Source organism: Orbicella faveolata, unplaced genomic scaffold (genome assembly GCF_042242905.1).
Source record: "Orbicella faveolata isolate gen_17 unplaced genomic scaffold, um_ofav_v1 contig_2, whole genome shotgun sequence".
Classification (NCBI taxonomy): Eukaryota; Metazoa; Cnidaria; class Anthozoa; order Scleractinia; family Merulinidae; genus Orbicella; species Orbicella faveolata.
Genome location: NW_028301547.1, coordinates 12,166,601 through 12,177,500, shown reverse-complemented (window position 1 = coordinate 12,177,500; position 10,900 = coordinate 12,166,601). Strand labels below are relative to the sequence as shown.

Below are 10,900 nucleotides of genomic sequence, written 5' to 3'. Positions count from 1 at the left end.
CGGACTTGCTTTTGTCCACAAATTGTTTCTGCCTTCCTTCTCTTCGATGCAAAAATAAAGCTTCAGAGTGTCTAATTACTGCCCTGCATTCAGGTAAACTTACCTAGCCTTTTAGTTTAACATTTCAGTTTCCTGGAAGAATTTACAAGGTGTGGTTTTGATTCAGTTCAGGTTTTAAGTATTTTTCTGTGGAGAACAAGAACCGTTGATTGTGTTTTGCTGCTTTAAGTTAAGTTAATTTTTATTAATTAATTAGTATTTAGCATGGACTGTTTATTAGTAGTTTATTAGTATTAATTTTTTATATATATATAACTTTAAATATTAGTATTCATTTTTACCTGATGATTTTTAACCGTGTATAAAGAAATGTTAAATAAATAAATAAATAAAATAAATAAATTACATTTTAAACAATATTGCACAGGAAGTCTGTGCAAACTAACAGATAACATAATATTCTTAAAATCCCATATCTTCAGATAAGCCAGGAGGTAAGTTCGTAGATTTCAAAAGGTTGCACTCTTCTTCAGAATTTGAATATTCCTTAGGGCGTTTTGTCTGTTATGAGCTCCGAAAAGGTTTAATGCGTAAATTATGAATCAGCACGAAGAAGGGTTGCAGCTCAGACTGGCTTACCAACTGAATGGCTGGCTGAGTGACTGAATTTCACTGAAATGGAATATTTCTTTATTGGCATTTACTTTTGAAAAGGAATTCATGAAATCAGACGTTTGGAAATACGCACTCATTAGTTCACGTGACCGCACTTATTTTACCATGTGTTCACTGGTAACTAATTTTTAACTCTAATTTACACATTTAGGAGAAGTATCCTCGACTATTTTCTCGTGCCCGAGGTGTAGGAACTTTCTGTGCAATTGACTGTCCAGATGGAGATATTCGAGCAGAATTCCTTTCAAGAATGAAAAACAATGGTAAGTTGGTTTTAAGTTATTTTTTGGACCTAACTTGCCTAACTAGAGACTGTTGATTTTACACTGAGACTTCATGCAGGAGGATCAATTCTTGTTGATATTCAGGCACTCAGTTCTATGGGATGACTTATTTAACAGATTTAGTGTTTTTTCAATTGCTCTGAAAGTTCCACAGGTAGCTTTTTGGACATTTTTCGTGTGTTTATCAAACAGGTGAATTACCCAATAACTAATAGCTCTAACAACCTCTGATAACCGATAGCCCTAGTAACCTCTCTTTGCGTGAATTCTGAAAAATGTACCAAGAAAGTAAATTTGGATTTGATTGTGTTTTTGTGTGGGATTTCCCACACCTTGTCAACGCCAGCGAAATTTATTTATTTATTTATTTTTTATTTATTTGTTTGTTTGTTTGTTTATTTATTTATTTATTTATTTATTTATTTATTTATTTATTTATTTGTCCACGAGAGCAAAACGTTTGTCAAGTGGTTTCTACTTGGCGTGTAGACTGGGTTCCGCTAGCAGAAGGTTGAGTGTTTTTGTGCGGCGGCCATTAGTGTGATTACTCTTACCAGGTGTTGTTTTTTGGGCGAATTCTGACTTGTTTTTGAGATTCGGAGGGAGTCTTAGGCCTTAGGTCTTAGTGTTTTTAGACACTCGCTGCCGTATTTATTTTTGACGTGCCATTTATTATAAGGTGGGTAAACGTTCGCTTTCTGTATACGTGCGAAATTCTTGGATGAATAAGGAACAATCAATCAATCATACAAAGTTCCAGTTCTCGGACAGAACTTTCTGCAATTACATTTTTAAATTGTCACATTGAAATTCCTTCGATCAGCTGAAAATCCCAACAATTTCTGCGGAAAATGAATTCAAGTAAACAGCGCCGCGCAGTCTGCAACTGTCGGAAGAAAATTTACACTTGATTGATTTCACTGCAATCTAGGACCAAGATTTTAAATAACTCTACTGAGAGCCTGAGAGGTTTAAGGGAGACAAAGCATTATTTTCACGGACAAAAAAAAAACGATTTTATACTCACGTTCTGTACACAACGCCAAACTTTGCTAAATGACGTTCTCGACGCGACTTGGCGCCACTGACACATTACTTTCAACTCCCGTCTATTTCTAAAATCAGCATATTTATATCAACAACCGCAGTTTTACGGACAGATATAACATAATGACAAAGCCCAGTATTTTCCTGTGTATTTATGGTTAGCAAGTTGAGGTCCTCTCCACTGATAAACCATGATTTCTTGATACGTTGCGTGACGGTGCTGTTTTCCGTAGATTCACAAGTTTAAAAGGACTAAATATTTGCATTTGCCTTCAGACTTCACGCTAAACATTCTCACATTTACTGGTCATGTTTAACCACAAAAGCTTATTTCTAAAAGTATAATTTACATACAGTTTTCTCAGCTGGAAGCAAGAATATTAGCTGACATTTGCAACCGGAGCTGATTTATCGTAAACAAACTCCGTGCAACCAGCGAGCGATTCTAATATTTCTGCTGATGAATAAAAGTAGGCAGCATTTCTATTACCGTTCCTTGGTTCAGGCTTACTCTTATGGCTTTAGAGTACTTTTCCAAACAATTTCGACTGGATACAGACTGAACTTTTCATATGAGAGTGGGGGGCAGCGTCTGCTAAGGCTAAAGGTCAAATGCAACGAAATTTTGACAATTTTTCTTTTGTCGAAAAACCTTTATAAAAAAGTCAGTTATACCAACATGAAGCAGAATCATATACAGGCAAAAACTAACGATAGATAAATCCGACGTTTCGGCGACATCTTGGCGCCATTGTCAAGGGAAACTAATTAAATATGCGATTTCAAGGGTAACTAAGAGGTCAGAGTTTCTAATTTGCATAAGTTAGACAAAGACTTTAGCGCGAACTGAGTCTGATTGTACATTTAAACATGGTCGTAATTGTTTAATGAGTAACATCTCATTAATGAGACAATCAAACTTGTTGTGGCATTTTTTCAACACGCTAAAACAATTGCGAAGGTCATCCGGAATCCTGCCTGCGTGTCTACTATCATAGTGATTGCGTACTGACGAGGTCTTGCTTCTATGTCCATCAACGCCGGATGACCTTCGCAATTGTTTTAGCGTGTTGAAAAAATGCCACAACAAGTTTGATTGTCTCATTAATGAGATGTTACTCATTAAACAATTACGACCATGTTTAAATGTACAATCAGACTCAGTTCGCGCTAAAGTCTTTGTCTAACTTATGCAAATTAGAAACTCTGACCTCTTAGTTACCCTTGAAATCGCATATTTAATTAGTTTCCCTTGACAATGGCGCCAAGATGTCGCCGAAACGTCGGATTTATCTATCGTTAGTTTTTGCCTGTATATGTTTATCTAAATCATTGTTGATTAGAAGCAGAATCAACTCTTAAAAATAAGTTTTGTGTGAACTGTGGCGCCCAAGACACGAAAATCCGACGATTTCCGAGAGCTTCACGAAAACGAACCAGAAATGGCCGCGCTTGGAGTGGAAACGAAATTATAGGTATTTGTGACGTCATATTTGGCGAGCTCATTCTCGCAACCAAATAATTTACTTGAAATTACTGAGTTTGTTTCAAGGATTTCCTGGCGTTTATTGACTTGCCGATGTATAAAATAGACCAAGATCCTGATGTCTTATTTGGAAATGCCCAAATACGGCCGTATAAGTTCGAACCGTGGGAATCAGGCAACGATTCAGTCGATATAAACTTTACTGGATCAGACTCGTCGATCGAGTGAACAAGATGGCATCACGATATCAACAACGAAAGAATCGACCACATGGATTGGTGAGCCTTTCTGAATATGTTGAAAACTGCTGTTCAAAGATTAGTAATAAATTAATGAATAAATTTCATCTTCGAGTCTTTGCCTTGTTTTATTTTGCAAAAGATGACGTTTACAATTTTCTCTCTGTCAGTAAGAAAAGTTGATCAGCTCACCTGATATAAGCCCTTACTGATAGTTTTTTTGGGCGAACGTTTAAGCTCATCTTGTTTTTGTCGTTTTACATGACATGTAGTTGCTTTTTCGTCGTTAGAATGCTATGGGTTGCAGGGTTTTCACAGGTCAGAAAAGTTCTAGGGAAAATTAGTTCATCAAGGTTAGGTAAGGTAATTTTATTTTGTGTCAGGGAATTAACATTGACATTTTGAAGGAAAATCAAATAAAATTAAAATATAACATTACTGGAATCTGGAATACTATTTTCTTAACAAAGAAGTAAATTTGTTGAAAATGTATCAGTCATAAATGGATGGAATTCAAAAGTATGGCTGTTAGGGAGGTAAAAGGTAATGTCTACATACGAGCCAAGTGGCTCATCAGGCCGGAGCTTATCCCGGTTTCGGTAGCATAAAGCGACCAGGTGTATTTCTACTCCCCCCTGGATGGGATGCTAGTCCACCACAGGCTTACCCCCCAGCATTAAATTCACCAGTACCCATTCATACACCTGGGTGGAGAGAGGCACTGTGAGAGTAGAGTGCCCACGAACACAACACATGAATGTCCCTGGACAGGGCTCGAACCTGGACTGCCCGGGGGGGGGGGGGGTACTTTGGGAATTTCTGGGTGTGGATGTGCCGCTGTGACCCTGGAACCCTTAGCCTATACCAGAGCTAGTTTAGCTGAATTTTGCTAACCTATACTAGAGTAAACTCCCCAAATCCCCCCATCTATTTACATTGTTGAGGCTGATTTGCATAAATTTAAACTTGCCGATTTGATTTTTTTATATTTTTGAGTGGCAATTTCTGGTTTCCTTACTCTAGATAAAATCTTCAACCAACCAGTGATACCAATGATACCCTATTCTAGACCCAAACGCTCTGATTTATATACCCTATCCTAGAGTAAACTGCTTGAAAACCATACCCTTCACAGCAGCACATACCTGTATAGCCCATATATGGCAGTGCCCCCCCCCCCCCCCCCCGGGCTGGACCATTCACTCCTGAGTCGAGCGCACTAACCATGAGGCTACTGCACCTCCCACAATGACCAGCACTGTAGGATTACATATTTAAATTGCCTTCATTCATCCTTTGTGATACTATTCCCTACATGTATAAGCGCTTACCTGCCCATTTAAAATGTGTCGGTGTATTTTAATAAATTACTAACTTACTTGCTCACTGAAGCATTACACATGTAGCTTCCTATGGCTATTCACACCACATCAGCTAAACATCAATTAAACTTTATTATTTATAAATTAAATGACATACAGTACATGTACTGAATGTAAAGATCCTGGTTTTGGTTTCCAAGTAAGTACTCTGGCCTCAATTAGAAACATGAGATGTTCAAAACAAAAAATATTCTGACAGATCAGATATGAATTAACCCATTGGCAGCTGAAGGGATAATTATGGCACACCCACCTCAACATGTTTCATACAAGAACATACAAATCCAGACAGATAAGTCATTTCTTCAGTTTCAACTAGACATGCTCAAAGAGAAATAAATAGCTCTTTTAGGATTTAAAAAGAGGTTAGTGACCTTGATAAATTTATTGCAAACTCCCAGTGGAAGAAATCTCATGTGAAAGCCCTGTGGATGCTTGTTGTTTCTTTTTGCATAGTAAAAAGATGAGAATTGTTATATTATCATTTGTCTCATGGTGAGGTCACTAGAGTTATAGATCACAACACAACAACTGCTCACTGCTAGTCTTCATCAAGAAGTACCATTTATATCATGCAAGGGGGCTTGTGATTGTTGCATTCAATCCATCTTTCCAGCAAAGAGTTTATTTATCAGCATGCTGATGAACAATGAAAATTCCCACAACATTATAGCATTACTTACAGGGCAACAGCCAGGAAAAAAATATGACCAAGGCAATGTCCACAGTAAAATTCTCTTCCTAGATATTTAGCAGTGTTTTACTTCGTCTTCAAAAAAGAAACAACAGAAACGAAAAAAATGGCTGAGGCAAGTGGCTTGGTTTGCCTTACAGTAGCTATGGCCTTGACTAAGGGTATTCTGGGTGAAATGCCTTGTCTTCGTCACTCAACAAAGTATCACTAAGAGTTGCAAGTCAGAGGTAAGAGAATATAGTCGTACTATGTTCTTGGTTTAGGCGTGTCAGTTATGAAATCCTGGATAAAAGCATTGGATGCCATTTATGGGTTTAATTTGTATGTCTGCTTTAGTATGGCATCTTTCAGTTATCACTCAAAGCTTGAGTCACACTGACATTACCCTACTTCAGGAATCTGACTCCACTTTCCAGGCTAGTACCCCCATCCCTCTTCCTTAACACGGGATACACTGAAACCAACCTGACACTTCATCCCAGCACTGAAGTTACGACTGAAAAAAATCCGCAATACTCTTGTAAAAAGTATGTTTATATTTTGTTCAACTAACAACAATGTTGTTGCAGAAAATTGGTAATTCGAGATGATCTATTTAGGTGTTTTTAAAGAATGAAGTCTTAATTAAGCTAAGTATATACCACACAAGTGAATAGTACTTTTTGCGCGCTCTGATTGGTTAACTCGGAGGTGATTAGCAAGTACTATTCACCTCCGAGCAGTCGGCGCAAGAGATTTTAAAATTTTCACCCGCTTGTCACACATAAAATAATGTTTTGGTCTGCTAATTATTCAGCTTGTGTGGTATATACTAAAACAATTATTCACCTCAGTGTCAGTGAAAGTGATGGACCTCCACTTCAGTGAATAATTGTTAATTATTTACAAATCACGATGGCGTGAAATCATGTTAAATGACAAAAATCACACTTTTCTAGTTCCTTTTTTTATTTCAACTAGACTAAGTTTAGAAAATGAGACTGTGAATCCAAAAAGTTAAACTTGATATAATAAAAACCTCGCAATAGTTTTATTTAGTATATACCTCACAAGTGAATAGTACTTTTCGCACAAGCTGATTGGCTACCTCGGAGGTGATTAGCCAAGTATTATTCACCTCCGAGCAGCCGAAGGAAAACAAAATGGCTTTCCGTTTCAAATAAATAAAGTTACTCTTAAACAAATAAAGTTACTCTTTGGTCCGCTAGTTATTCAACTTGTGTGGTATATACTGAAACAATTATTCACCTCAGTGTCGGTGAAAGTGGTGGATATTTACCTCCACTTCGCTGAATAATTGTTAAATACAGCGACTTTACCCCGGGCTTTACCTCGCTTTCTGCCCTTCACAATATGGCTGCCGCTGCCGAACAATTGCATTCCATGTTGGTAGAGCGTTTGTTTCTTGGATGTTCGTCGTCAACACTTGGCTTTACGGCATATGGTACAGCTTCGAAGGTTTTTGGGCTTGAACTCGAGACCCTGCTTAGCGATCACGAAAGATACCGCTTCGAGGTTTCTGCTGAAATGTTTGCTGGTAGCGCGAAGATGAGATGAAACTAGATGAAACAGCTCCCTACATCGCTTCTCATCCTTTAAAGGGATGTAACCAGGCTCATACTACAGATTTTCGAATGATTGCTACAATTAACGCTGCACAAAACATTCATATTTGCCCTAATACTTTGTTGTTCTGAACGGGAGCTCACCAATTATGACGTCACAAAATCCAGTTCCGACAATTGTCCGAAGTTTCCACGAACCGTTCCGTTTGTAAAGCGATGAAAAATAGCTGTTTTCAAGGTCTAATATCTCGGCGGCTTTTTGAGTAAATCAGATAAAATTTTGGATTATGATTATTTGGATTAGTATCTTTTATTTTAACTTATAATCAAACTAGGCCCAATTTCGTTGCATTTGACCTTTAACTGAACTATTTGTCTCCACTGGAACTAATCAACAAATCCCGGGACAAATGTAGCCAATGAAATAAAGCGGTTCCCACAGTAAACATCCCCCAGCCAACGCGATTCAAAAGTTGTGTTCGGGAACATTAATTGTCCCAGTTATGTAGCACGTCATCTGGCATCCCGACGAAACAGGCCACGTTATTGTTTATTGCACGATCCAGAATCAAAACCAAAAACTAAACCGTCTCGTCTGCACTTTCTTTTCGATGATGTCTTTTGTTTTCTCCCCTGCTGCGAAAAAAAAAAAAAAAAGCCTAACCTGCAAAATGTGTTTACTTCAGTGACTCTTTCAATGAAACTCTCCCCTTCTCCCCCCCCCCCCCCCCCCCGCCAATAACTTGGGGCTATATATATGTCTGCTGACTTTTGTTTTTTTGTTTTGTTTGTTTGTTTGTTTGTTTTTTTTGCTGGGTTTTAGTATACATTGTGAAACAAAGGTTACACGGATTTTGCCTAGGTAACTAAAATGGCACACAGAGGAAAACCATTTTTCCTTTTCGGTGACATATTAATGACAAACGGAGAAACGTGATTTGCTCGTAACACCTTGGACATGAAAACACCAATGCAACTTACCACATTAAATGTCAAGGGCGCTGCATGTGATCTTTTTGATGTATCCATGGGTATTAACCACGGGAAATTTACCTCCGCAAATATTGGTCATACTCACTAAATGCAGTTTCCCGTGGTAAAAGGGTCATTTACCACGGTAAAGAGTTCCATGTAACCGAACCCTAAGGGAGCGAATTTCCTAGAAACTAAAGTCCAAACATGTTTCTCCTGTAACCGTTTTTTCGTCTGCAGTTTGGGATCTTATAACCAGGACTCTACTGTATCTTTACTCGACGTTAATCACTACAACACGACAAAATGTATAAATATTTATTGTAAAGCTGCAATTTCTCTGATTTATCCATAGCGCATCAACTTTTATTTGACAGAAATCCCACACAAGTTCGCATTGCGGACCTATTTTTTTACTTGGATCTTTCCTTAGGTGTGGAGATGGGTGGAGGCTGTGGAGAAACCAGCATACGCTTCAGGCCGTCGTTGACATTCTCCTCTCACCATGCAAATATTTTGTTGGAAGTTATGGACAAAGTTGCTTCCGAAATGCTCTCGGAGATCTAGGATGGGCAAAAATGTCGACCAGTTTGGATGATTTTTTTCGTTTTTAAGTTTAAGAGAATAGTGATGGATTAGTTTTGTTTATGGCTGTATTAATTATTTATTATCTGACTGAGGAAATTGCTTCATTTTGATTGGCTGTTACTTATATTTTACATTGATATATTTTATCATAATATGTTGCAAAGAAACTAGTCAATCTTAAAAAATTACAACACAACTTTACACATTTAATCATAGCGGGGAAGTTTAGTCTTTGGAAAATTACAGAGAATACTTCACATTGTGTTGCATTGATGAAGACAATAATCTATGGCTCCTCTGAAGTCATTAAACACTTAATTACTGGTCCCAAGGGAAACGGTGAGTTTTGTTTCCCGGGAAAAGTTTTTTTGAGGGGAAACAAAACTCCCTGATTCAGATGGGGCCAGTGAAGTATTTTGTTGTACCTCCCAACTCAAAAATAGAATAAGGTGCGAAAAATAGTTTGCTTGTTGTCGGCTACCACACAAATTCGCCGCGATTTTAAGGTGCATAATCTGATCACGTGTGAGTCGAAAGTTCAAGTTGTTGTTTCCCTAGAGAGTTAGTGAGTTTTGTTCGCCTTAAGAAGTCAGTGAGTTTTGACTCATGACGCGTGACACGTTCTCCTCCAATCGGAAAACGTATTAGAGTTGGGAGGAATAACAAAGGAGTTTATTAAAAGTGATAAATAACTCTACAAATTCTGTTAATTATTGGCATTGACATAGAGATCTTGCAGATGATTAATAGGTAAGGTTTGATCGGCAGGTATCCCCAATAATTTAACTGATGTTCTTGCTAGAGCAAGAGGAGTTATGATCTGCATATTTTTGTGGCAAGGAACAGCTTATAGATTCTGACTACACTCACACCAGACATTCAATGTAAAAAAGTTTCTTGAGGATGCGTCAGTCAGCCATCAGATTCAATGTATCCTGATGTTTACCTCACAAATTTAACTAATGGTTCCAAGAATCAGAACCTGTACTACGCCAGATACGAAAAACCACTAAAAACCACTCTTTATATGTGGCCAAAAAATATGTGGAAACGTATTCCTCATCTATGCAGCAGCACGAGACCCCGAGGAAAGAGTCTTCTACAATTATTTACACAAATTGATCAAATCGAAACATAATCATAAAAAATAAAGTGGGCGAACACAGCGACTGGCTGACCTAGAATGACTAGAATCACCCGCCAAGAGCCTTAAATTGTCCCTTAGCATCCCGTGATGCACCGCGAGTCTCTCCAACGTGCCGTCAGAATAATAATTTCCCACTAATTCGTGCCTCAATCGTCAGAAATTACATTTTTTGACCATCTATTGCAAGGCACATTTTATCATTCACACATGAAAAGAATTTTAATTGTTATTAGTATTATAAATGGAACAGGAATTAAACAGTAGTGTTATTTTCAACTGGAAGAACAGTTAGGCAGTATAAATATGATGGCCAACTTTAGTTATTAAACGTACAGCACGTTTTTGCCTTGAATATATAGTATTTCAGTCCCTTAAACAAGAGCATACCACGTTGCGTTGCAATGACTAATGTAACCGTAAGTTAGGCATAATCTGTGTTATGTAGGGATAACTTAGTTTGTGAAGATGGACAAAAGGACATTCTGTTAATTATACGTATGGACGTGGAATGGTATGGTCAATAAATATCTCCAACGATTTTTAAAAATGTACGTTCTTGCTAAAGTAGAGAGGGAAAGGGATATAACAGTAACAAAACATTAAAAAACATGAGCTTGCGAAAGCCAGTCTACTGTCTTCGACGGAAATAAATTGTGATAAAATGAAACGTTAAAATTTGAGAGAGTAATTCCCATAAATTTAAATACACGTATAAAGAATGTTGAAAAGTTTGCTAAGAGTGCTAAAATTAATTATCGGCTCGATTCGCTCGCCGAATTTGTTTTTCCGCCGTCGCTGCGAGCCTGTTCGCGGGAGCCGAG

At 37.8% G+C, this 10,900-nt stretch overlaps 1 protein-coding gene and 1 long non-coding RNA gene across 7 annotated transcripts in view; one reads left to right on the top strand and one right to left on the bottom strand.

The window, feature by feature from the left end:
* LOC110046007 (4-aminobutyrate aminotransferase, mitochondrial-like) overlaps positions 1 to 10,626 on the top strand; it is a 120,108-nt gene extending 109,482 nt beyond the window's left edge. For 2 of the 6 annotated variants that reach the window (XM_089289611.1, XM_089289610.1), the window contains 2 exons: positions 827 to 938; positions 8,778 to 10,626. In XM_089289611.1, the coding sequence (XP_089145737.1) occupies positions 827 to 938; positions 8,778 to 8,911 (246 nt within the window). In that variant the 3' untranslated portion in view covers positions 8,912 to 10,626. Of the gene's footprint in view, positions 1 to 826; positions 939 to 8,195; positions 8,676 to 8,699 lie in introns of those variants that run through there. The other 4 variants (XM_089289609.1, XM_089289608.1, XM_089289612.1 and 1 more) reach the window with 3 other exon arrangements.
* Positions 4,008 to 7,620, bottom strand: LOC149111989 (uncharacterized). The gene is made up of 2 exons (XR_016207222.1): positions 7,139 to 7,620; positions 4,008 to 6,303 (listed from the first exon to the last, which is right to left on the bottom strand). It is a non-coding gene; the product is annotated as an uncharacterized LOC149111989 (long non-coding RNA).
* Positions 10,627 to 10,900: the final 274 nt, after the last annotated feature.